This window comes from Falco cherrug, chromosome 1 (assembly GCF_023634085.1).
Source record: "Falco cherrug isolate bFalChe1 chromosome 1, bFalChe1.pri, whole genome shotgun sequence".
Taxonomy (NCBI): Eukaryota; Metazoa; Chordata; class Aves; order Falconiformes; family Falconidae; genus Falco; species Falco cherrug.
Genome location: NC_073697.1, coordinates 77,016,184 through 77,043,611, shown reverse-complemented (window position 1 = coordinate 77,043,611; position 27,428 = coordinate 77,016,184). Strand labels below are relative to the sequence as shown.

Genomic DNA, 27,428 nt, shown 5'->3' with positions numbered 1-27,428 from the left:
AACTCACAATGTGTAGACAACCGTGCATTTCAGCAATCTTCAGCTTCTTCCTATAGTTCATATATTTTTCATTCATCTTTTTAAAAAGAGATCTATGGTTTCACAAGCAGCAGTAAGTTATGAGTGAAAACATAATTTTTACCATCCTGATTGCTTACAAAAAATAACATAAATAAAGAGTTGTGGAATAGATAACTAAAACCTTTTCCTTTTCTCTTAGCAGTGCAGAGTCCTCTTAAACCTCCTAGGCCTTCTGCATCTCTCTTGAATAGGTCTCCTTCAGAAAATGAGAATCCCTTAATAGTCTTTGAAATTTCTGAAGGTCAGAGGTGCCAAGAAAATCCCAATGCTGTGATATGTCCTGTGCCAAAGCCAAGATCGAGAAGCAATCTCAGACCTGTGGTCAAAAATACTGAAAGTAAGATAGACGATGGAGAAGAAGTGAACCAGCCTACCACAAAAAGGCAGCAACCTCCAGTTCAGGAGTCACCTCTCTTAGATGATAGCTTACTGGACAATCACTTGGTGATGGACAGCATGAGTACAGAAAAGAGCCAAAATAGTATTGTTTCAAGGATCAAAGTTTTTGAATCCCAAGGAACTAATGATACCTCAGGATTATCAAAAAAGCCAGAAATTGCTCCTCGTTCATTTGCCCCAAGACCTGTTACTGCAAAGAAGCCAGTAGTTGCTCCAAAGCCAGGAGTAAGCAGAATTTCAGGAGACTGGGATGCATGGACAGAAAGCAAATCGACACCTTCCAAGGAACTGCAGCCTCAACCTGAAGTAGTTGGGAGCAGTGTTACAACCAAACCCGAACTGCCAAAGAAGCCAAAACCTGGCCTTGTTAAAAGTAGTAGTAGTGATTTTCTTGATGCAAGGAGTGGATCAGTTGCAGAGAACAGCGATGGACAGAAGAAATTTCCTGTTCCTGCTCCAAGGCCTCTTGTTCCTAAGAAGTCATTTTATGCAGAAAATCCTGCACTTCCTTTGGCCTCACTAAGACCGATTGCTGCTCCCCCACGGGCTTCCATATCTGGCCAAGAGAAAGTTTTCAAGTCTCTGGGGGAATCGTCACCTGCAGCCAACTCCTCAGCACCTACTTTGCAAAATAAACTAGATGTGGAAGAAGACCTGATCAGTTTTGATGATGATGTTTTGCCCCTAAGTCCAGCTTGTGTAGCTACAAATAACATCAGTTCTGAAGCAGCAGCAGGTAAGAAGAAATTTTTTCAAACTGTCACTGTGGTTCATTACTCTTTGCAGGTGTATGAGTCTGTGTGGGTTATGTCTGCCTGTCTTGATGGGGTTTATGTGTATATATGAAATTCTTGGGTTTATATTATGTCAACATCACTATGAAATTACTTGAATTTCGAGACTCGGGAGGCTTCAGGGCTATATAAATCTCATAACTTGCCTGCTGGATTTATTACATGATTACTAAAATAATGATAAAAGATTTGTTGATGTACACTAGATATCACTTCCAGAATGTATCACAGTTCTCTCTGGGGAATTTGGAACATCTGACTTCTCGCCATCTAATCTGACTAATTTATTTGAGTGCCTGAAGTTCTGTAGTGGAAACCTAATCATCTAGAGAAGCAGCAAGATTTGTGGCATCTAGGGAAAATTGTGATCAAACATACTGGGATACTCTGCTTGTCTCACCAGTGCCTACTTATTTTCTTTTTCCTAGCTTTGTCTTGTCTTGTCATGCGACTCTATGCTTGTTACGCAAATTCAATTTTTTCTAATAAGTGAAAACAGTTATTACATATGTACAGATTTATTACTACCACCACTACATCCCTTTCATAAACCTTGTTTGATTCCATTAAGTGCTTGGGGTAGAATTTTTTTAATGGTTTTTTTGGTAGTTTAAGACACAGCTGAGTGTTGGGCTGTCATTAAATTTTATAGCAATAGGTTTTTCCCTCCTAATGTTCAAGAATGTCCTGATTTAGCTTAGCAGTCCCGTTGTAATCCAGGTCGAGTTCTGCTTTAAAACAGATGGTGTATCATACAAAATGCTTGTTTAAGGGACTAGCTATGATTTTTTAATCTTTTTTTTAACCTCATGTATTGAGTTTATGGGGCAAGGTTTTGCTGGGGGGGGGGGGACGGGCTACAGGGTTGGCTCTGTGAGAAGCTGCTAGAAGCTTCCCCCATGTCTGATGGTGCCAATGCCAGCCAGCTCCAAAATGGACCCACCGCTGGCCAAGGTGGATCCCATCAGCAACAGTGGTAGCACCTCTGTGATAACATATTTAAGGGGAAAAAGTTGCTGCGTGAAACCGATTGCAGCCAAAGAGAGGAGGGATAATATGCGAGAAGAACAACTGCAGACACTAAGGTCAGAAGAAGGAAGGAAAGGAGGTGCTCCAGGTGCCAGGGCAAACATTCCCCTGCAGCTCATGGTGAAGCCCACGGTGAGGCAGGCTGTGCCCCTGCAGCCCGTGGAGGTTAATGGTGGAGCAGATCCCCACCCTGCAGCCCGTGGAGGTTAATGGTGGAGCAGATCCCCACCCTACAGCCCGTGGAGGAACCCACGCCAGAGCAGGTGGGTGCCTGAAGGAGGCTGTGACCTCCTGGGGGAAGTCTGTGCTACAGCAAGCCCCTGGCAGGGCCTGTGGCCCCACGGACAGAGGAGCTCCCACCAGACCTACTGTGGAGCAGTCTGTTCCTGGAGGGCTGCATCCTGTGGGAGGGACCCATGTGGGAGCAGTTCGTGAAGAACTGTAGTTTGTGGGAAGGAGTCATATTGCAGAAGTTTGTGGAGAACTGTCTCCTGTAGGAGGGACCACACTCTGGAGCAGGGGAAGAGCATGAGGAGTTCTCCTGCTGAGGAGGAAGGAGCAGCAGAGAGAGCGTGCCATGAACTGACTGCAACCCCCATTCCCCTGTGCCCGTTGCAGGGAGGAGATAGAGAAAATCAGGAGTGAAGTTAAGCCCGGCAAGAAGGGAAGGGTGGGGGAAAGGTGTTTTTAAGATTTGGTTTTATTTCTCATTACTTTATTCTGATTTGATTGGTAATAAATTAAATTAATTTTTCCCCAAGTCAGTCTCTTGTCCGTGACAGTAATTGCTGAGGGATCTCTCCCTGCCCTTATCTTGACCCACGAGCCTTGTGTTATATTTTTCTCTCCCCTGTCCAGCTGAGGAGGGGAGTGATAGAACAGCTTTGGTGGGCACCTGGCATCCAGCCAGGGTCAACCCACCACACCTCACTTGTCATTAAACATCTCAGCTTTCTGAAATGAGCAGCATAGATACTGTGTAGTTGTCACAGTAAATTGCTATTAATGATCGTTCAAAAATGTGATTTCTTCACCATTTGTAGATTCTATTGTTAGATGAAGTTCTGGTTTGCTACTGTTTCTGCTCTGTATTGGCATAAAAACCCCAAGGCAGATGTCAGAAGTCCCTTCAGTCCCTGAACTGTTAAGATTGATATGTATGGGCGTACAGACCTCAGGGAAGTTTATGAAACCAGTGAAATAAGGCAAAAGAAGGTCCTGCAGGAGAGGTGATTAGGTCAACATGGATACAAGTGGGTTTTTTGGGGTGGGTTTTGTTTTTTTTTTTTTGGACTGAGAGATTCCAGGAACACTGCAGAAGCTGTACCAAGCCTGGAAGGAGGAAGGGTTACAGGGTGACTGGAGAAGTGTTTCGTACTTATGTCAAGGAAGTATATCACTGATAGTGTCTAGCTGGGAACAGAGTCATGATCATTGTGTCTGGAGACAGGGGTTGTGGACAGGCGCTGTGCATGTGATAGTTTTAGAAGTGCGAGGGATGACTCTTGTTTTCCATAGGGTAAAACTTTCATAGTTTCAGCCATTTTATTATATTAATGTATGCAAGAAGCAGAGGGGAAAATGTAACTGTTCTAAGCAGCAGGCAAGAAAAGAGAATACTTACATTTTGAAAGTGCGTAAAAAAGAAAATTATGTTTTAGCTATATACACTAAAAGACTGCCTTTTGCCCAACCAGAAAAATTAAATAACATTAATTCTTTTGTTAAATCAGGAGTTGGGTGAGCTCAAATGAAAATCACCTGAAAAAACAGCTTTTGTGATGTAGTAGGAATGTCAGTCTTCATCTTTCTGCTTGGTGTCCTAGGTGTCATTCTTGGTGTAATTAAGAATACTTTACATTCTCATGGTTAACAGAAGAATTATTCAGAGAATAGTTTCCTGACAACTTGAGTCACCTGTCCATGATTTTATTCACTCAATAAAATGGCATCTTTGCTGCAGCCCTTTCTTACCTACTAAAGAGAGGAATGTCTGACAGCATTATCACTTTATTACACTGTAAAATTAGGATTCATTCCAAATTTTTACAGGCATTTGTGAGCTCAAGATAATATTCTCTACTCTTGATTGCTAATGTTGTGCTATGTCTTGACAAAGCATCCACAAGAATGCTGGCCTTCTGAAAAATGAGGCAACACGAGGCACTAACACTAGCTATTTCTCATGTTCCCATAGGAACAGCTTAGGATTTGCAAGATGAATCCACAGTAAAATGTTTTGTAAAGTCAAGAAGAGAAGGTCTAATCTTGCTCCCAGTTCCCCAGACCTTTGCGTTTCTTACGTATTTGTCATTGTCCTTATTTAGCAAAATGACAGCACTCTGTTTGTTGTTATGGCAACCCTAGGAAAGGAGGAAGGCTTTTATGCAGTGCTGTTTGAGAAACAAGCTGTTGGTGCTTAGTTTCAAAGAGCAGGGTTACAGATTACAGCATTCACAAAACTTAGGGTTTTTTTCTGATACAGCACAACCCCATCTGGTACTTAGACTAATGTAAATAGAACTGGACTGATCGTTCACTGCTGCTGCTAACACCTGATGGAAAGTAAGAAGGTAAAGCAGTCAGATGAGGAGGGGGGCACAGAAGTTGGAGTGACCATATAGCAAAAGGTGGACCAGGCAAAACAAATTCAGTCTCCACAGCCGTTTACTTGACTGATGTAAGACATCAGCTTCCTCTAACAGAAGGCTGGCATCACCACAGTAATGAAAAGTATTTTAATACTATTTATGAGCAAAGATCAACAGCATTGGCAACAAAGCAGTTTATGGTTTCACCAGTTTAACTGTCAGTGTTTAACTGGTAGTTTTAACTACAAAGCTAGCTGGATGATTTTCTTTCAAGTTTACCTCAGGCAATCCCATGGGTTTCATCAGCATTTGACAGCATCTCCAACGGCACAGCTGTTAGTAGAGTCAACTTGCCCCTGTCCAAACATTAATAATTTTATCTTTGACCTGTATGGAGAGGGGAAGCTGTTCTGGTGCAAATAGAGGCTGGGTACCGAGATCCCTTTCAGAGCTTTCAGCATCCACTCTCCCAGTTGAAGTCTGTGGGTGCTTTGGAAGCTCAACAGCTCTGAGATTCAGAGGTGAACTGTGGCAAAACCTTGCGCCCAGCTTCTGTCTCTGATGGTGGCCCAAGGGAAGTGCCAGAAAGAAGTCAGGAATGACAGGTGTGTAGGGCTGCTTCTTTCATCAGCAGCCAAAATCGATGCCAGTTTTAAGTGCCATAATTTTGGACTCAGAGGCTGGCTAGAGATAATGTTCAAAGCCATTTGTATCCTAATGAAATTCCTTGTGTTCAAGTCAGTTATTGAGAATGTGAAGGCACCTGTTTGGGACTCTAAATCTTGAGATGTTAATGCTTTGATAACAGTTGTGATCTTTTGGATCATCTAGGGTATTTTTACACTTTTCTTATAGCTCAAAAAAGGGATTTGTGCAGTTCATGAAAGTTAAAAGTTTCAGTAATCTGTCAGGTGAGCTCTCTTGTCACTAATCCACTTTTACAAAGGCTTGGAAATGAAATCCTAGTGCAAGTTGAACAGAGTGTAAATTCCATGGCTTCAGAAGATCCATGATTTTACCCGTAGCTTGTATTAGTTGCTATGTTAAAGCATGTAGTGTGCCTGCTTGCTTAATGTTCTGGCAACGTCTATTTTGGACAAAGAAAATATGGTAACAGTACCTTTAAAAGCACAGCATTTAAATTAAAACCTGAAGGTGATCTTGCTAGAATGTTTTTATTCCTTTTCGTTTGTAGGAGTTATTCTTCTTTCTTGTCTGTCCTCTCTCTAAAACAGCATGTAATTCACTGATTGCTCTGTGCCTACTATACCAGAACTCAATTTAAACAAAACACTTTGAAAAGTAGTTCAGAGAGAGCCTTACCTTACCAGCAGAAGTCAGCTCTCTCTTTGGATATCTTTGTCATATTAGTGTATTCAATTCTAACAGTAATATGACTAGTAATATGACTACTGCATTTCTTAGTTGTTTTATCTGTCTGTCTGTTTATCTATCTAGCTAGCTATTTCAACATCGTACAAAACTTCATTTCTGCTTGTACGGCGAGAAAAACCCCAACCAAACCAGTGCTGCTGCCCATTTGTGGGTATTGTTCCTTCTTGTGGCATGAATGGTGGAATTTGTATCACATTGTAGTCAATTCAGGAAAACTGCTGCTTGAGTAACTCCAAATTTGTCTGCTGTGGGGATATTGCCCAGCTGCTTGCTTTTAATTGCTTCCTCAGGAAGGAAAAGGAAAAAAAGAACTGAAATAGTTCTAACTGGTAGATTAGTCCAGACGTATCTTCAAAATAATGCAGCTTTTCATAGGGTTCTGCTATGTTACTTCTGATGACTCTTCTTGTGGTTAAAGACACCTGTCTCCTTTTTTGCTTACTATCAAAGGTATCATCCCCAGAAAAGTGAGCTGTCTCATCCATTTTAACCTACTATTTGGCTTAATCCCTGGCAAAAACAGATTTACCTGAAGACATGCTCCTGTGGGGTGGAGTAGTGGAGGTAGAGGTTTGTGCTGTGTCCAGCTGGTTTTGCTACGAGGCTGGCAATCTCCAACAGGAGTGGTAACAAACACCCATTAACCCTTCAGGCATTACAGATGTTTGCTTAGTAAACATAAATTGGAGCCTTCAAGGAGCTTGCAAGTGACTCCACTGTTGCCACAGGAGAGGGCTTTATGTCTAGTTTCAGGAAACAAATCAGGTTTTTAAATTACAGCTACATAATAGATGAGGAGCCTTTAGCTTGTCAAATGCAGATGAATTTGCTTTTGAGTTCCGTGTCTATAGATACTATTAAGTGGTAACATGCAAGTAGTAATGTTCTTAATAATAACTGTCTTCTCTGATGATTAAATCTGCTTACTTGACAAGAATGCTTAAAATGCAGATATCCTTTGATCAGAAACATTGTCAAACAACAACAGCAAAATGCGTATTTAAAAGAAGTGTTTATAAATAAAACTATTTTTTTTCCTTTGCTAAAAGCATATGAGATTCTTGCAAGGAGATAGCTAGGTATTTTAAACATTATAAATTCCCTTGTCCTTCACACTTCCATTTAAAAGATTTTCTATCCCCTACTGCTTTCGTCTGCTGTGGAGGTTTCCAGCTTACCTGTTTTGGGGAACTTGAATCTCTTGCCAATGAGCAAGCAAGCATTCATTACCTGGCAAGAACGGGCGAGGCTGCGTTTCTTAATCTCCTGAGTAATTTGAGGGTTTGGGTTTTTTTTGTCACCCACTGTATGTTCAAATACTCTCTGGCATGCAATTTTTGAAGTTAGACCAGGTTATGCAACCAATTTCTAACAACATGACCTTGTGGCTGACCTGTTCTGGGCAGGAGGTTGGATTAGACACCTCCTGAAGGTTCTTGCAATCTGAGTACCCTAGTCTTACTTCAACTGGCAAAATAGATTAATGATGGAACAATAGCCTCCAAACTCTCACATAATAGCTCATGCTGGAGGTATAAGCACTCCTTTTTTTGCCAAAAGTAATGTAATTACTATCACCTTTACTGGTATGGACAAGCTAGCGATGAACCAAATAGTTGTGCTCTTAGATACACACAGATGGCAAGTGTGGGCATTCCTGCGGTCTGGGGGAGAAGTGCTGAAAGCTCGGAAAAAGTCCATTTATATCTTTCTTTGTGTACAATGTAGCACTGTAGTTTTCCACCCCATAAATGCTTGTATTGTCATTAAGTGTTATAATAGCCCAAGAAATTTTGCTGTTCTAGTAGCAGATTTTATTTTAGCTGCTTTCCAACTTTTTAACATTGTGAGTGAGATATTTCATTGCTCAGTTAAGGACATCTTACATTTTCAACAAATACATTTAGGTTGGATCCTCAGTTGCATTTCTTAGGATTATTATTTTTTTTTTAATATACTTTCCAGGGAATATCAAACTCTACATAATTCTTTGACCGTGTGCACTTTCATCATATGGTGGCTAGGCTCCTTTTGCAAACTGCGTGTGAATCCTGTAGACATGCATTCTTCGGATTGGACTCATTCCTCAAAAATAGTGATCACTGGCCTTAAGTTGCCTTGCTTTTTGTGGCGATCCATCAAATGCCAGCAGTCAACAGGGAGCAATGCCTGAACGCCAATGCAAGTAGTTCACTACCTTTTCTCTGCTCTGAGTAGCAGTAAATTTTGCTGGATAACCTCTTCCTGTCCTGAAGTCTTTGCACAACTCTCTTTAAAAATTCTTGTTAATGTGTGAGAAGTTTGAGATTTCTGTTTTGGCATCTGGACATAATGTTTCCAGGAAGAAGGATAATCCTCAGGATAAAGCTTTCTGAAATTACTGTGTGCTTGCTTCAGTGTTGTGTGCTTTTGATAGAACAGTATAAGCAGGTGAAATAAAATTAATGCTTTGGCAACAACATTGGAAAAACTACTTATATGTAAAGGTTGTTACATATAAGAAATTTTCACCAGCCTGCTCAAGCACCTGTTTGACTAAATGTGCCATATCAGGTAAAGCAAATCTCCTTGGCCTGACAAACTATAAATCTTTGAATAAAGCAGGACCACACAGTCTGTTCATAGCCTCTACCAAAATAACTGGGCTAGTCATAAAAAAACTCTGTGAAGACCAGGGAGAAAAATCCTAGAATGTTTTCATAGCAGATTTGCTTGTCTATGCTCCAATTTAAGTCTGAAGCCATACTAAGTGTACTCCTGAATACTGTATTCTTTTTATTTGAGTGTTAGGAGAATGCTGAGAAGCCCGAGTTTCCCCTGAGCTTACTTTCAGGTTATGCACAGATTACATCCTGAAAGAGCCTGCATCCCATTCTCCCTCTCTTCCCCCTCCCCACCCCCACCCCCTTTTTCTTTTTTAATTTCCCGGTCTATTAAAAGACATCGTCATGACCAGATCATGGCAATTTTCCATGCAGAGGGAGCTGCAAATTGCGTATTTGGATAAAGGTGGTGTAGTCCATATTATTCTCTCTGGGTCAAAAACTCTATTTCTAAGAATGGTGAAATGTTAATTTTGATGATGAAAAATATTGGGGAAAACTGAGATTGGAAAATCACTAATGCTGGAATTTGGGTAGGATACCTGTCTAATATGTCTATTTATAGTTGTAAATAGGTTGAGATTTAGAACATCTGAGTGAACTGACGTCAGACTTTCACAGTGTTTCAGCACGGACCCCGTTCCTCTTTGGGATGTTAGCTGTCAGGTTTCCATGAAATGTCCAGCTATATTACTGGTGGGGGCCTGTTGTTGAAAATCTTCCCCCAAGTATGTGTCCACAAGTACCAGAGTAGTTTCATGGGGCTAGGTTTTAATAAAACCATTTGTTGATGAGGCTTGGCTTTATTCTCTGTGCCTGGAAGACCCTGATAACAATACTGTGCTATGTGCAGAGAATGTGTGAGCTTTGCCTGTAACAGCTGATTTAGGGGTTTTTTAATCAAACTTTGAAAGTAGACACAGTTGCATACTTCTGTGGTAGCAAGTGTTGTAATGTCAGCATCAACACCTATCATATTGCACTGTTCTTATCTGTACTGGGAGTACTTCTTGCAGGACTGAGCATCTTCGCAGCAGATAGTACTGGTTGTGCTTTTAGCTTTCCACATCTGATTTGTTTGGAGATTACCCTTATTGCTGTTGAGATGTCTGTTACCATCTTCCTATCACTTACTTAAAGACTACCAATAAATATTTCAGAAAGGTATCCATCTGTCCTGCTCACATGGGCAAAACCTAGCGTTGTTCTGTAACCTCCTAATTTTTTATTTTAAACAAGGATGGTAAATCAGACAGGGAAAAAATCTGTCTCTCCTAAACTGGTAGAAGAAAGAGATGATATATGGTGTATTTGAATACACAGCTTTCGTTTGTTTTTCCTGTGAATAAGCACGTTAAAGGTTGATAACATGTGTTGAAACAGAAGCAGTAGAAAAGTGAGACTAAGGAAGACACAGGCTTTAAGCATCATTATAAAAGTTTAATAAAAAAAAAATCGATAGTCTGTTGATACGTGTTATGAAAAATGCCTTGCAGATTAATTTCCTTGAGCTGAGAAGCTTTAAATGAGTATATTAACAATTCTGTTTTCACACCTCAGTGAATTACGCTCAAATGATGCCCAATTGTTGTTAAACAACATAAAAATTTGATATGTTGTCAGTCCCACTGCACAAAGCAGTCAGTCCCATTGCACAAAGCAGCACAGTCGTTTACTCAGCCAATTTCTGCTGCAAACCCAACTCTGGGGAATGGAATAACACAAACAAGGTAATGAGTTTTAAACTAATTATGAGGTGACAACAGTATAATTGAACATGAGATAATGAGTGCAAAACTAAGGTTCATCAAATGGTTTTCTCAACCTTAGAAATTACTTTTCTCAGACTTAAAAATTACTTCTTGGATTTATTGATGTAGATACCTTCTTGCCAACTGTTGAGTGGTCGAGAAAACCATTTCTACACATAGCAATGATTAATAGTTGACAAACAGCAATTTTTGTACAGCTTTAAATCACCCATAAATTTACAAGAATGCGGATCTGTGATTATTTTCATATTTAGAGCATTTCCACTTGGTTTCACGATGTCTATTTTTTTATAAGATGAAGGCTTTGAAAAACTGTTTCCTCATTGTTCATGCAGAACTTCCTTAACCTTGGCAGAACCTTACCTTGAGAGGTGCTCCACGTGCTGGTGTGTTCCCTATGGTCCTGCTGTGTCAAGGAGCCCATGACTTAGCCCTGCTCACCTTTCTTCTGCTTGCCCTGTGTCTCCAGCTTCCCAAGGGGCCAGTGCAGCTCTGAGGCCCAGCTGCCCTGCTGCCTCGCCAGGGTCACTCCTCAAATATTTCTGTTGTAGAGTTGCCAGATAACTGAAAGAGAGAAGAAACCCCAGGTCTGGTTTTCTTTTTTCAGCCACACTAAAGTCACTCTGAACATCAGTGCAAGAGTAGGTAAATCTTTATTTAATGCAGTTCAAATGTTAGTATTGTAGCTAGCAGACGTAGGTATAAAGGAATAAAAGAAAATTATAACTACAGGCTTGCTTTAAGGCCGTGATTTTTGTTTCTTGTCATGATTGTAGTGCCAGAATGTTGCACCCTTCTTGTGGTCTGTGTTTTCAAGTCCTCTAGAAAAACCCTAGCTCTGATGCAGCTTCCATTGAAGAGACTTAAACATTTTGCTGACGAGTGCTAATCCATTACTTAAACAGCACGATAAGTTTTACCCCTACCTTCTAAAACACTGTGTGTTACCTGTGCCTAGTTCCTGGATGTGCCAGTGTCTTTGGGCACAACGTGATGGAGCCATCTTCTGTCTAGATGGTAACGGAGCTTTTTTTTGACTATAGCCTGTATACCTTTAGCTGTAGACAAATCATTGACCTCTCATGATCTTTTCTACCTGAGGTGTATGCTCGAAGCTGTTTACAAGCAGCCTGTCAGAAGGAATTGATGTGCTTTGATTCATGATTAAAATGTGACATGAAGGTACCCAGGCAGAATTTTGGGGAGCCTGTAGGCAGGCAGGTTATCTTGCCTTGGAGAGAGACCATGGCACAACCCCCCATGGCACTCGTACGTGATGGATATGACTACGAAGAAAGCCTTAAGGCAAGGGAAGGGGCTAGTGGGGGGGGGACATTTGAGCAGCAGTGAACACGCGTCAGCACTGCACTGCAGCATGTTGTCCCTGCTGTGGCTACAGCTGTGCACTGGCAGCGGGAGCTGGGGGCATGGGCAGAGGGGCTGCCAGCTGCAGGCAGAAACACCCAGCAAGGAGGAGCAGCACAGAGGCTGGGGAAGCTGTGACCACCATTGTGTGTGTGTGTGGCAGGACAGTCCATTACGCTGCTATTCAGCAGCTCAGTATTACAGTGTTTTCTCTCTCTGAAATGACTTCGGGACTATTTTTGGTTTGAAAAAAAACCAACAGAGCTTGATGTGTTTGGTCGTCTTCCCCTCTCTCTAAAAATGCCAAATTAAAAAATTTAATTTTTAATTAAAATGCTAAGAAGTTTTTTTTATGAGGTTGTTCATAAATAAATACTGTATTTCTGGATTTTCTTAAATCTTATGTATATTCCAGACACAGATTTCTAGTGTCTTGATAAACTGCATTGTGCTATACTATCCAAAATTATCTGTAAGAAATGATGACTTCATATTACATATTTTTTTAAATCATTTTTTGTAAGTGTTGATGACAAGGTTTTATCAAACACAGGGCTTCCAACTTTGTCAGAAAATGTGGTGGTAGTTTTGAGAAAGGTATGTTTTTATAAAAAGTCCCAAAGAATTTAAAAAGATGCCCAGCATACTTCCTCTCTGAGATTCAGACAGTCCATAAATAACATCTCATTGAGCTACACATCTAAAAAGGCCACCAGAGGAGATAAGACTCAGTTGTTGGGGCTATGAGTATGTGTCATGGAGAATTTATTATCTGGAGTGCTTCTCCAGTTTCTACTTTACACATTTACGATACCGTTAAGCCTTGCCATTTTACTGCAGTTTTTGGTAACTTCATAGAAAAAGGTAGCAGTTGTTAACAACAGAGAAGAGATATAAATGAAGTATTGCTCTTTGACATGAAGCTGTACTTGAGAAAGAACTTACTGATTTGGATTTTATTTATGTACAAGTATTTTTACAGCTGTCTTCTACATGTGCATATGTTCCCGTGCCTATTAATAAGAGACTAGTGCTTAAGTTTGTGAAGCATAGAAAACATTGCTCCTGTCTTACTGGTGGAATGATTGGACAGACTTGTAGAGGAGTGAGTGATATGGGCAGGGGCAGAGCTCAGGCACAACTCCCAGTCCTTGGTCTGAATCAGTCTCTCCCATGACACCAGGTTTATAATCAACAAAATGATGGAGAATCTTCCAGGGAATTAGTTGTTCTACAGCGAAAACATTTTGTAATCAGTAATATTTAAATGCTTTGTTTTGTTTTGTTTCTGTAGGAATTTTGTCTGCTGCAGTGCTGATTGTTTAGCTTTGGAAAGATTGTACTGATTAAAACTTCTTAGTGAATGTGTTCACAGCTATGTCTGCATATCAGAGCAACTGCTTTGAAAACGTTTCCCTAAAGCCATCCTGATTTCAGGTCCATATTACTAAGCAATGCAGTTCTTCTTGTTCAGTGGCTTATATAATCCCAGAAGGCATCTGGAGCATGTTTATGTTAAGTCAACTATGAGTGCAGATGTACAGAAGAAACATGTTATTTACAAAGAGCTGAGTATGCTACTTGCATCAGCCTGATTTAGATCTTTTTTTTATGACTTCCTTGGGTGTGAAATATAAATGTCATTAATAATGAAAGCAATACCTGGTGAGATTTGTGTTCAAGAAATAAATGTGTTGGAATTTTTTTTTTTTTTTCATTTTAGATCCATTTCAGTTCGTCACCAAAAGTGAACCTGCAAAGGAACAAGCAGCTCAACCAGCTTTAGCCCGGAAACCCACTGTGATCCGAATCCCAGCTAAACCCAGGAAATGTAAGTTCTTCTCCCAAATTGTCTGAGAAATCCCTGTCAGAAAGGAATTTTAACTGGGACTTATTATTTACTAATGGAGTTGCTGTTTACTAGCTACACTTGCTGCCAAAGGAATCCTGTGGTAAGTTTGACAAGATGGAGGAGCCAACCTAAGGGCTGTGGTGGGAGTGAGAAACAGCTGGGAGTCGTGTTCCTCTCTCCCTGCCTCCTAGCTACCTCCTCTGGCTCCCTCCCTTGTGCTAAGTTTGATGTCTCTCAAACCTTATGGTGCTAATACATATCTGAGGTGAACAGGGGGTGTGTGGGGGAGCAGGTCTAGAGGCTGGCAGAGAAGAGCTGGAGACCCTTTCAGCAGAAGCAAGCTTGTCTCATCAACTAAACTGTATCACTGAGCTGTACCTTTAATCAAATTGATTTCTGTTCCGGCATCAGCTGAGAATATTTTAATGCTGCTCCCAAGCTACCTGGATGCCAGGCCCCTACTTGTCAAAGGAACAACATTAGTGTATTAAACTTTGCTTCAAACACAGCTTAGTTGGGATGTAAGCATAGTTATCACAGCTCACATCAAAAAGTTCCCTTGACTCTTGTTAGATTTGAAATCTGTGGCCATTTAAGCAATACTGTTTTGGTAGCAATGGAGGGAATAAAAAAGGCGTGTGAGAATTTGGATGCAAAAACTTGATGTGTTCAATTTTGTGTCAAGGTCTTGACTGTAGTTTTCTGACAGTTGCCATATCCCTAATGCGTTCCACCTCTAGTCTTTTACAGCTTTACAAATTATACTGACAACATCTCAGCGCAGACATCAATCAGAGAGCTCCAAGGTCTTTGTGCTGATCATTGCATGCTGGAGTACATAATTGCTCCTGTTTAGCCTTATGTTTTATCCTTAAAGCTTAGGAAGAAATGTCACAAGATACCTCTTAAAACTCATATTTCAAAATCATTTTTTACTACACTGAGTAAGTGTAGAGCCAACTTGTAGCAACTAGATGTCCAGGTGGCTTTTCTCCTAAGACTTTCTCTCATTATTTCCTGAGCTCCCTTCTCCCACACCCCACCATCCCAGTGCTACAATACTGTTTTCTTTACCTCTGCGTATGTGAGAAATGCAGTGGAAATGATTAAAAATGCAGAGAAGACTGAAGATAAAGCTATGAGGAGAAGTCTTTCTGTTAATACCTGATCATAAATAAAAGGCTTTTGCCATTGGAAGAATATATTTATGAACTACTGTTAAGATTCCAAGACATAATTCTTCTCCACAAAGGAAATAATAATTTCCATTTTAAAAAAGAAAAATAAAACCACTCAAAACAAAACAAATGACCTCACAATTTGTTTTTTTCCTTTTCTTTTTTCCCCCTCCTGAGCTGGATTCTCTTTTAGACTTGTAGCTAACCGGTCCCTTGCTGCTCTCTGGTGGTAATTGAACTTTCCGCAGGAGACTGCTGGTCATCCTGTACTCGGCTGTACTTGTCAGGAGGGTGTGAAGGACTGCTTTATGGGAGGCTGTGGCTGCAAGATTAATGGAATGTGGAGGAACAGAAGCAGGTTTTAAGAAAGCAGAGTAGCTTTTTGTCAGGTGGGAGCTGCTGCAGAAATGTAAGCTGTTAAAAGTTAAGAAATGAGTACAATTGGGCCAAGGTAGAACATGGATACAGTAGGATTTACTTGGTAAGAGGGACACGTAACCTCAGTACAAGCGGTCCTTCACCGTCGTGGGTATGGAGGGAGATTAATTCTGGCAGGAGCCAGCATGAACCAAAAAGGAAAGTTCCAATAAACCAAAAAGAACCCTGCCAAGTACTACCAAAAAGGGAACAGAGCTGGATGCTTAAGAACTTCAATTTCAGTAAAGCACTCATTGACCGTTAGTATTTTTGTCAAGATGTAATTAGAAAGGAAGCTTTAAAATTCCACTTCAGTTATTACTTTTAGAAATCACTGAAAATAGCACCTGCCGCCTTGTTCTTGGATTTGGGGTGGGATTTTTTTTCCTTTATTTCCTTTAATTTTGGTCTGTAAAGAGTGAAAGTGAGGAAACTAGGCCATCCGTGTATATATCAAGATTTGAAGTGGTGTGAATGAATAAATCTCTTGTGCTTTTTATATATCAGTAAGGTATGATAAGAGGAGATTTCTTTTGCAGTTACTGTCAGGTGTTGGCTTTGCTTTTCATCCATCATACTACCTTAGAAGAGTGATGAACTTTGCCAGCGTTTTTTCCCCTGTGCTTGGCCACTGCTAACACTGTAGCTGTGGCTGGCTCCTAAGAATAAGGGATTTATTCTTGAACTGATCAATTTTTAAACACTTTAGATCATAATAATGCAACTGAGGTGTTAAAAACAAACAATACTTCTCCTTTCTATGCATTGTTTCTTTGTTGAGAGTACGTTTCATGAAATGAGCAACTGAAAGTTTTCGTTTTGATAGAATCTCCTTGGGTTTTGTCATCAGTCTGTAAATGTCCAGGCTGTCTACACATATTTTTACATAAATCCAAGACTGGCTGGAAGTCAAAGAACGTTAGTGTCTGAAGTTCTTTGTATGAAATTAATTTACTTGGGATACAAATACATTGTAAGATGGCAAAGTTCCAATATATAAAGACAAAATGATGGGTAAATATGTTGGCAAAACCTGCCCAAGTGCTTCCCAGGTTTTAATGGCAGAGGTGTTGAAAGCAGGTATCTAATTAGCAGGCTTTTGTGTTCTTTATTGTGACTGAGTACATGGTCACTCTTCCTTAGTAAAAGCTGTACTGTTTCCTCTTCCATGTCCTAGATTTGCTTAGCTCCTTAAAGACTACCAGGGAGCTTCCATCTCTGTTTTCTTTCTGTCACCCTGAATTTTGTAGCAGGCAACAGTTTCTTTTCTTGCCTTTACCTTTCTGGAGATTTTTCCATCCAAGTCTCCTGATCTTTCAGGGTTACTTGAAATAACCCTCAGCTGTTTTCCAGCCTGAATGATATTCCAGGAGCTGACAGCTGAAAAAAGTGAGCCACTTTAAAAATGTGACTGAGAGATGGTGATGGTGTTTCAGGGTATCCAGTAATGAGCTTGACATTCCCAGGGGTAGAAACCCTTCTGCTAGTCTAATATTATATCAACAAGTATTGCAGTTGAAACTCTGAAGCCCTAGGATAACTTGCTGGTGTCCTGAGAGTAAAGTGAAGATCCAGTACGCAGGATGGGAAGTACTCCTGAAGTCAACGTCAGAGTTGGCAGTGGTCCCTTCGTGTCCCTTTTCTCTTCACTAGCCTTTAACTGGTCCTGCCCATCGGCTGCTCTGGCTTTGAGGAAGGAAGTTGCATTCACAAAAAAATGCCCCAAACCAAGGTGGATTCCCTTACCTATTGTTGGTCCATGTAAAAAAGCTATTAATTAGACTTTAATTCAGGAACTTTTTCCTTTTTTACAGCTTTAAATGACATCCCACATAGCCCTCCACCGCTTCCTGCTGAAAAGCCTATTGGGAACACCTTGAATATCACAGTGGGAAAACCCGACAGTGCTGACCTAGTAAAAAAAGTGGTAAGTTAGAACTGTTTTCCTATTACAACTTTGTCTGCTTTGGTTAACAGATCTCTTCTGACTCTCAAGAATTTGTAAAGTTATTTGAAGGACCAAAGGATGAAACGAACTACTCAAAAATATAAGGCTTTTTTCTTTTAATTGTGTTCTCTAATTTAATTAGGTAATTTAGACTGCTTCGTTTCTCAAAAGCACTTTGTTGATTTTAGTATACTTTGATCACATCTATCTTCAATTTTCTGTATTTAGCAGCTGGAATCAGGATATTCTACAATTTAGTTTCAAAAGCACTGCAAAATGGTTCAAATCCCATGAGATTTACATAGTTAAATATTGTCAAAGTCCTTTATAAATGTTTTTTGGTTTTTTTTTTTACCTTCATATACACAGTACCTCTCAGTGTCTATGCTAATTTCCAGGTAGGGAAAACTTTCCTGTGGATGAATGAAGCTTGCTTTCTTCAGCTTTTTGCTTCTAGTTATTTTCTACTGGTCCTATCAGAGCCTGAGTAGAACCATCTATTTTGGAAAGTAAGGCTCTGCTCCTCACTCCTGAGCACATAGTAATGGTAGACTTCGTAGCTGTGTATTCTATATGCCCTTTGAGACAGATTTACAAAAGGCAATTAAAGTAAACCAGAAAATGACAGTAGAATTTCCAAATACTGAGTGCTGTGATGACAAGAATGGCAGAGAAACCACAGGCAGTAAAAAGATCAGATCAAAAGCCCTCACTAGATGGACAGCTGCCAACAAATGTCTTTGTGGCTACCTCTAGTAACAGGATAAAGAGGTTTTTAAATGCCATGATTGAAGAGGCTATTCATAGAGGTCCCATCTTTTCCAGATAATGCTGAAAAACTAATTTCTGATAGAAGACATTAAATAACATTTTATACAATGCGACCTCAAAACTTCTACAATGTCATCCAGGTTATTGTGACAGACATGTAAGCTTCAGAGGATTTTTTTTAAGAAAAAGACTGCATCAAATCCACTGAAACATTTAAATCTTAGCTTTGGAAAGATAAGAACAACTGTGCTTCTGAAACTAGTATTGTTTGTCAGTGAAAGTGATTAACCAGCAACAGTAAAAATTGTTGACCGTAAGCAGCAGTTGGCACAGATTATCTTCCTTTTCACACAGAAGAGCAAAAATTTTGGTATGAGGGTAACATCCATCTGAAAGTGGTTACTTGTTTTCTTTCTAATCAGGATCATTTAATCAGGAACATTCATATGGGGACTTAATCAAGGGTCAAAATTTTGTCACAAAATGCATCTAGGTATTTTCTAGGTGGGCAAAATCACAGAAATTGTTTACCAGTTTTAGGCACAAGTATTCCTAGTTAAGTAAACAAGCCTGTTCAGACCTATTTAAAATTACTGATTCAAAAAGGATACTGCTGAACCTAGATTCAGCACTCTGATTTACCGTGCTGGTCCCCGGGCAGCTGTGCTTGTTCGGTGGAGCTGGCAGTACTCCCTGGCACTGGGGTGAAAATGAACAGCAGGAGGCAGAAAGGATGGTGGCTTCTTAATCCGTTACTGTGGTCCAAGCCCTTCAGATGTGGCACATGTTCCCCTCTGCTGACTCTGCTACAGTATAGTACTCTGGCAGGACCAGGACAGGCATCTGGGAGGAGTGAAGCCTTTATCTGCCAAAGCAAGATTCACCAGGGTTTATCTGTTAGATCTCTAGGAAACATACTTAGATGCCTTCTTTAATGAGAGCTAACGTTATTTGCAAGAGACGTTGTCCTGTGTGAGTTGCGTCAATGTCATATTTTCTGCTTTAAGCCTGTTCAGAGTGTTTCATCTGTCAAAGTTAAATGAAAATTGGTAACGTAACTGCAGCAGCTGGAATCCTACGGGCAGTGAAATTGTACATTTGTATGACGCTCCTGAATTTGGCTCTTAAGCTCTGACTCCTATATAGTAGGAAAAGAGGGCTGAGTCATGCCTAATGCACAATTTAAGCTGTGATTCAGGTAGTCAACCAGGTTATTTACATCTCCTTCTGTGTCCAACAAGACTTTAAAATGCTAGAACACACCATAATACTTACAACTTTATTTCCAGACCTCCAGAAAACCTTGTTTTTCCTGTCTGTAGGATATAATTTCATATAAGAAATGCATCATTTAAACAAGATCATTTTTGTTTCTTAGGCTTAAAGAAATGCCTTCTTTCTTTTGAATCTTTGTAGGAGTTGGATCATTCAGAACAGGGTGGAGTGGCTCAGCTAGAACCTGTACTACCCCCAAGGTAAGTGCAATTCTTTAGTGACTCACTTAAAAGTGGTGTTTCTGAGTTAGTTTGCCTAGTTAGTTTCAATGTAGACACTATGAACTCCCTAGTCCTAATTCAGTAGGTTTGGGTAGATGGTATGCTCACTAATAAATAGGCAGGACTAAGTTGCTACCTAATTAATACTTGTTTGTACATTATTGGTATGAGCAGGGAGATTATAGGAGGACAACTGTTTGGCTCTTCAGCTAACGTACAGTGGCTGCTGACAGTCACTCCCTTCTGCATCTTTAACCTTTTCACTTGCGGCACTTGCACTTGTGGCTGGGTTTGAGTGGTGAAGGAATGGAGGTGGCAGATGCTGGGCCAGCACCTTTCCAGAAGCACTGGCTAGTTTATACCATTCATTTCAGACCTAAAACACTTGTAAAGGTGTGGAATCAACTAACCTTGGGGTTTTTTATTCTCTTGAACCAGCAGGAAAGAAGGTCTGCAGAGGAAAAAGTAGCTGGACCAGCCTTAAATTCAGGTCCGCTAAATGGCAGAGGCAAACTGGAGGGAGATAAGACATTGGTTAGCTAGCTCACTGTGGCTATCTCAACACAAGAGTTTGCTCTGTTGTGTCAGGACAAGAGAATCTTTCAGTTATTAAACTTAGTCTATCAGCAGTAATGAGTATTCATTAACAGGAAAGAATGTGGTAGTTGTACCCACAAGGGAACACCTCATTATTGCCCCTTACAGGCTTGTTACTTTCTGCTGTTTAGCATAACAGCGTTCCTGATTCTCCTGAGGATCTCTGGAACTGCAGTAAATGTTTTGTCCTTTCACTCTTCTGTTCAAATAGATTTTATTTATTTGGGTTTTTTTAAATTAAGCAGTAATAATTCTCTGAATTGCTTGTTAGGGTTTTCTTGTTTAGTTGAGTTGCCTTACAAATGTATGCATTGGTTTATTTCCAGGTTTAATGCAGTCTAACTTGGAATTTCCCCTTCCCCGTATTAAAAATGCTTAGTTTAGGATGAGACCAAGAAAGGGGAGAGGTGGAAGTTGAACAGAAGCAGAAAATTTGTTTGGAATTTAAAAAATAATCCATACTCAGATAGTAGTAGAGAGCTCCTATCAGGAGCATTAGTAGAGCACCAGTATCTTCTCAAGTGGTGGATGACACTCACAAAGTATGTCAGAAGGACAGTCTGGAGCTGTACTAATGCATGTTTGATGTGTTTGATGATTTTTACAGACTCTTTATGCAAGCAAATAATTACGCTGAATTACACTATGTGGAAAAAAAGAGAGGCAATTGTAGCAGAAACTTGGGGTAACTGGCCAAAGATTTCCCCAATAACAATCAAACAATACTGTATTTTTTGAATAGTGGTAGTGTCAAGTTTCTTAATAACAGGAAGTCAAAGTTTTATGTACATGCTTATTTGTAACAGAGATGATTTTTAATTAGCAAATTATTGATTTGGCTACTCTCTTCAATTCTAAAAATCATGGCTTGTGTATACCGTATAGGCAGGTTTTTTTTAAATCAATGCTTAATAGGGGGGATTTTTAGATTTTTAATTTTTTTTTTAATTACCACTGTCACTTACTAGTGTCTGATTTTGTTTTCGAAACTACTGGTACAATAATGAGAGTGTGGTACCTCCAGCATTGCCAGAAAACTGGAGAATTTTCACCAGTGTTCCTTTCTGCAGTAGACATCTGTTGCATAAAAATGGTAAATTCTGCTATTGATGCCATTGTGCAAAGTGGTGTCATATGTCATGAATTTCAGCAGAGGCCCAAAAGTCACTTCAGGTAAGTGACATCCCAGGGTATGAGCTAGGCTGATTGCTGAAGACCAGCTAGATCAGCAGAGCTTCTCAGGGCTTTCACTGAAGCGCTCCAGTAGAACTCCATCCTGAGGCAGCTTCAGACAAAGCTCTTTCTAACGGTGGATTGCTGAAAGAAATCCTGCTTATCTAGTGGGCTCCCAAGAAAGCTGTCAGGCTGCTGCTAAGTAGAAGTGGTGAGCAGACTTGGAAATATGTGGGCAAAGGACCTGTCTTAAGGACTTGATCGTCCAGTCCCACTATCTGAAGAGTTCATGTATTCCCAGAAAGCTTCAGATACTACAGACTGTACAGCCCAGGTCATCACGAGCCACGTTTCCTTATTGCATACTCTATAGCTAGGGCTGTGGTGGAGGATGAGGTGGCAGGCTTATTAATATGCATATTTCACTGATGTTTTGCCCAATTTTTAGGCCTGTGGATGGAAAAATTATACCTGCTCGACCTCCCCCACCTAAAAGTGTTCCTGGAAGGCCACCTCCACCAAAACTCTCTGCAGCCAAGACCACCTCCCAGAAGGATGTTCTGTCACGATCTGCTTCTGACATCGCTCCTGATAAAAAACCCAGCAAGTTCAGATTGGGACCCAAGAGAGCAAAAAGTTCAGTCTTTAAAAATCCAGATCCAGCATTACCTCCTAGGCCTAAACCAGGTCATCCTCTCTACAATAAGTACATGGTGAGAACAGAGGTACTGTATCTGAGACTTGTTTATAGAACAGTGCTGGTGAGAACAGTAGTGAAAAAGGTAGTAAGGTGGGTTACTGTGGTGTGGCTTTCAAAGTGTATCTATCAGCATAATCTTCCTTAGAAAATACTAATAGGTAAATAGTAATAAGTACTGTGAGGTAATACTGGAGAAGGCAATATATACATGCAAAGTATAGATATATGTGTGTGGGGGGGTTGTGTATATATGTGATTTTTATATTTATATCTTTAACGTATAGCTTTTGGGTTTGAGGGGTTCTTTTTACAGTCACCAGTTCTGAATTCTATTACAGCACGTAAAACGATGCTAAATAATTGTGTTTGTATACTGGTTTTCCCTGTATATGTCAAAATGCTCAAGGAAACTGGGGGAGCATTAGAACTTAAAAAGTAGTTGTCCTTGCTTCATCAAGCCTACAAAGAGTGAGGAACGTAACATCACTTATCTTACATTTTCATTCTATTGATACCATCCCTTTTCATTATAAAAATGTTTCTTTTTGGTATTTACATGTGTTATTAGGGACTATTAAATGTAAGTGGCTCAACATTATGGATAAAGAGGAGAGAAATTGGTCAGTCATCAGAGCTGGTGACTGCTTTAATCAGTGTTGGTGTCAAAAAAAAAAGCACCCACACAACGTCAACATTCATCAGTATGAAGTGGAAGTTTTCTGTTGCCATATTGTTGATCTTCACTCTTGCATTTATATCCTTGGTGGAGCAGAGGAGCAAGTAAGAGAGCGAAGGGTGTATCTAAGTTAACAGTAGGAAGAGCTTTGAGATAAGGGAAGCCTGTTGCTTCCTCTCCAGTGTAGCCACACATATTTACACAAGAAACATGTGACATTGTTGTAGATGAGATTTTCTTCAGTAGCAGGTCACTAGTAATTCCCTGCCCTCAAGTGTTACTGTCAATGAATTTTTTCCCCCCAAGTTGTTTTTCCAGCGTCCTCCATGGCAAATGAACACATTTCTGTGTCAGTGTGCCGCTGAACATCATGTACCACGTGGTATGGTAACAGCTAGGTAGCTAAGAAACTTTTAAAGCAGGTGGTAACACCTGGGTTTCTCAAAGTGGCCTTCGTATCACCAGCAGTCCGTTCTGAATGCCTTCCAAAGGAGCTCGTCCTCTTCCCCCGGACTCCTAAATTAGTTACCTGTAGTAGGTGGTTTGATTATTTCCATCATCTGACCATTTTCACTTGCAGTAGGAATTTCCGGTGCTTAGAAATTAAACAATTTTTTCCATTTACCTTTGTTTCTATTCAAGCAACCTGTGCCTCATGGAGTTGCCAAGGAAGATTGTCTTCCCAGAAACACTGGAGAACTGTCCTGTAAGGTAAGGCATTTTTTTTTTCTGCTGATAAATATTTAATGAGCGAGACTGCCATTGCATTACAGTATCAAGCGCTTTAGGCTTTAAAGGTTACACTAAGAAATGTAATAGTAGTTTATTACATCCTTGTGTTTCTTTAATAAAAACAAAACAACCATGAAAACAAAACCCAATAATGGTTATTTGCTTTATAGCACAGGGACATTCTGCTTACAGAGCACAGCAACAGTAATTACTTGGGAGTGCCAGAAGGGAAAGAAACTGGTAAAGTTCCTCTGTCTCATAGGAAAATAATCACTCCCTTGGCTGAGTATCTGAAAAGTGGGCAAAAGATAAGCGAGTAGTTTCATGAAGTGGTTGTACATGATGTATCAGTGAATTGGCTTTGACATATGGATATCAAAGTATTTTCCTCTCTGGGCTTCTACAATACCTAGCCTGGTTTTAGGGCATGACTGTATTCATATTAAATAGGTAGTATAAGTTATAGCTGTTAGCAGCCTTTTTGATTATTATCAGAAACCTGCATGGCTGAAATAGATTTCTATGCAATCTGCTGTTATCTGTTGTAATTCATATTATTCTGGCCTTATCTTTGTCCGTGTTGGGGTTTTTGTACACAATTAATGACTTTGAATGTAATTCACGCACAGTGATTATCATTGGTACAGTCTAAAACTTCCTAGTGGATGGGATAGAGAAGAAGGCTCAGCATTTTTCACATTTTGAGTGTAATTTCCCTATATAAAGATCTCACAACAAATTTGTCATTTCTTCTCTGCGTTACCTTCTGTAAGCAAAGGTCTATGGCTTGCTGGCCCCTCTAAAATGCTGGGCAGTCAGCAGATGTGCTGCCCAGGCTGAGTGTGCTGGGGAGGGTTGGGCTGGAGGGTTCTCTCCGAGCGAGGAAGAGGAACTGGCAGCACACAGGACCAAGCAGCAGCGCAAAACTTGGCCACAACCCTTGCAATGAGAGTTGCTATCATTGCTCCAGATTTCTGACCCACAGAGATAGCTGAGGCTTTCTCTATACTGGGAAAAGTTACGTGCCTTCCCTTCCTTTTACTGGCTCAGAAGTAATTTTGGTGAAATGCATTCCAGTTTACATTGGCAAAAGGTGTACAGAATGCAGACCCATAGATGTGTGACCCATGCTAATTATTGCCTCCAAAGGTGATTCTCTGATACCAGAACAGTGTGTCCAAGGTCAGAAAATCACTTTCAGAGTACATAACAGGGAATCTCTGTTAGTATCTTCTGTGATTTAGAAACCATTTGGATTTATTTGTTGTCAGGATTCAAACCACCCTCCAAAAGTTTCCAACCCAAGCGTACCTCATGCTGTCGTCCTGCATGATTTTCCTGCAGGTAAGTAAATGTGAATATTCTGGAAGCTTGTTTTACTCCAAGACTTTCAAATGGGAACTTTTGTAGGGACTAGAACTTAAAAATTATGAGGAAGCTCAGCCTGCAAGGTCTGCGTGTAGAGTTGTTCAAATCCATGGGTTTAGCTATAGTTGGGCTAGCCTTTTAGTTAAAGCTAACTGGTTTATCAAGTAAAGTTACCCATAATAATTGCATTACCCAATTACGAAACAAACATTACACAATTACTCCAAAAACTCATTCTGATTGTCTGTGGGGTTTATATGAAGGTTTTACTTTGAGAAAATTGGTGAGTGTGACAAATAAAATGATGCTGTCTTACAGAGCATGCTGATGACTTGAACCTTCATTCTGGAGACACCGTTTGTCTGCTGGAGAAAATCGATACTGAGTGGTACAGAGGAAAATGTGGGAGTCGCACAGGGATATTTCCTGCCAGCTTTGTTAAAGTAGTTGTATGTAGGCCTTGTATGCATTGCTACATAAGATCCTATTGCATTTGTTTTCTGGTTCAATTTAACTATGGATCCTGTGTGTCTTAACTCCATTCTGTAGCTGGATAATCTCTTTTCCCTCTGGCAGTGCAGAAGACCTATCTACTTGTTTGTGTGGTATTAGAAAGATGCTTGATTTGGCACAACCGACTTGTGTTATGGGGATTATTTTGCTGTTAATTTGAGGCCAAGTGAGAAAATCATGGCCCTTACCAGATTCTCTTTGTTAACCTGGGTTGTTTCTCAGGGCCTGCAGAGCAGGTTATTTTTCAGAGCCACACGTAAGAATCAACACTCAGTAAGATGGTTGCTTTTTGTGCCTCCCCTCAACCCCCCAGCTTCTCTCATTTTCTTACCCCTTGAACTGGACTGGAATCACCACTTTTATAGCCTTGTGGTGAACTAGGTCAGGGCAGCAGCTGCACCCAACGAAACATGTTTTTTTTTCTTCCCAGAATATTTTTTTTCCAGCTGGATCAATTCACCTAAGTGGCTAACTAAGTGGCTGCACAAATGGTTGTGCTGGCACAGTGCAAGGAGATGGTGTTTTTGCAAATGAGCAGCTTAAAGCAATCCTGTTACTGAATGTGACGCTTGACAGTGATGGCAGGCAAGAGACAGGTGCTGTTTTGGAGTCCAGTAGCAATTGAGTGAGTGCCTCATCTTTAAAAGAGACACAGTAGGGTTCACTGGGTCAAAAGCTGGGTCAAATCTACTGCAAGCCTGAGTCTGACATTGAACTATTTTGTGACAGTGGGAAAAGCCGTTGGGCTGTCCACACCCGCATAGCGAAGGTGTATGGCTGGGCATTAAAGACAGTAAGTGTCTGTTGTCAGGACAGCTGGTAGAGAGGAGCACTGCTGGTAACTGCTGGTACATGGACAATACCAAGCCTTTGGTAACCATCAGAGAGTGTAGGGTGTCTGTCTGGTTTGTAATGGTGCTACTCAAGAAAGATTTTAGAAGAGCTGAAGAATAAAAACTAAACTCGGGGTTAGTAATAATGGAACCACGCTCGATTCACTTTCATGAGAAAGAATTGTTAGCTAAATTGCACAGACCAACAATTTAATTTAAAAGCCTTTGTCACTACTGATGGCTAATAGTGAAAAGATTTTGTGTGAAAGCAGTGGAATGAGTACTTGGAATCAAAGTCAGCATTGATACAGACAGATACAACTTCATAAAAGCTAGGGAAGACGTATTCCATATTTCTGTTCTAGTTGTAAAAGGTGGTTACCCTTTGAGTGCAAAAATCTTTTGTTTCAGCAAAATTGAAAAAAAAAAGCAAAAAGTGTGTAGTACATGAGGCTAATTTACTGAGTGAATTCTCCTGTCCATTCATGTGAGATCTGATCTTGATACAAGGTCTCTACATAATACACTATAGTGTGTTTTGCAATATTGAGCTGGGTAGGAGACCTAACGATGATACATGGCTATTGCTTCCCACAGAACCTTTGTTAGAGGAGCTGGTATCTGTGGTACTTCAAGAGCACTGCAAAGGTTATTTGTCCTAAAAGGCAGCATGATTTCCTCCAGTCCTTCACATAAGCTAATGAAACATTCTTGTTGATTTTAGGGGAACTGGCTCACGTGATAGCAAGCACTCAAAGCTTCTCACTGGGGTCTCTAGGCTTGCAGTCTTATACATCTCACAGATCATCCTTCATGTCACAACAAAACCACAACTGAAGTCCTCTTATGATAAAGGACTTCAATGCTGTCTGGTATATCCATGTATTGATTTTCTAAATTCTATTTCTCCAGTTCAAGTGAGATTTGTGAGATGTATTTTTGTTTGGAGGGCAGCTGGCTGCCAAAGCCCAGAAAAGATAAGTGTAAACAATAATTTTGTCTATTGTGATATATTGCGCTAGTAAATAATAGAGAGCAATTACCAAATGAAAGTTGGGAGCTAAATGCAACACATGCAGTAGCATCCAGTCCTATATTCTGTCAATCAATCATGCCACAAGTAGAAACAGTAAACCTGCTTCGTA

General features: G+C 40.3%; 1 protein-coding gene across 8 annotated transcripts in view; it reads left to right on the top strand.

The window, feature by feature from the left end:
* The window catches only part of SH3D19 (SH3 domain containing 19), an 86,360-nt gene that overhangs the window by 50,302 nt on the left and 8,630 nt on the right, over positions 1-27,428 (top strand). For 4 of the 8 annotated variants that reach the window (XM_055722856.1, XM_055722739.1, XM_055723101.1 and 1 more), the window contains 8 exons: positions 221-1,216; positions 13,753-13,860; positions 17,291-17,403; positions 19,612-19,670; positions 21,910-22,186; positions 23,480-23,548; positions 24,841-24,913; positions 25,256-25,386. In XM_055722856.1, the coding sequence (XP_055578831.1) occupies positions 221-1,216; positions 13,753-13,860; positions 17,291-17,403; positions 19,612-19,670; positions 21,910-22,186; positions 23,480-23,548; positions 24,841-24,913; positions 25,256-25,386 (1,826 nt within the window). The remainder of the gene's footprint in view (positions 1-220; positions 1,217-13,752; positions 13,861-17,290; positions 17,404-19,611; positions 19,671-21,909; positions 22,187-23,479; positions 23,549-24,840; positions 24,914-25,255; positions 25,387-27,428) is intronic. The other 4 variants (XM_055723041.1, XM_055722918.1, XM_055722979.1 and 1 more) reach the window with 3 other exon arrangements.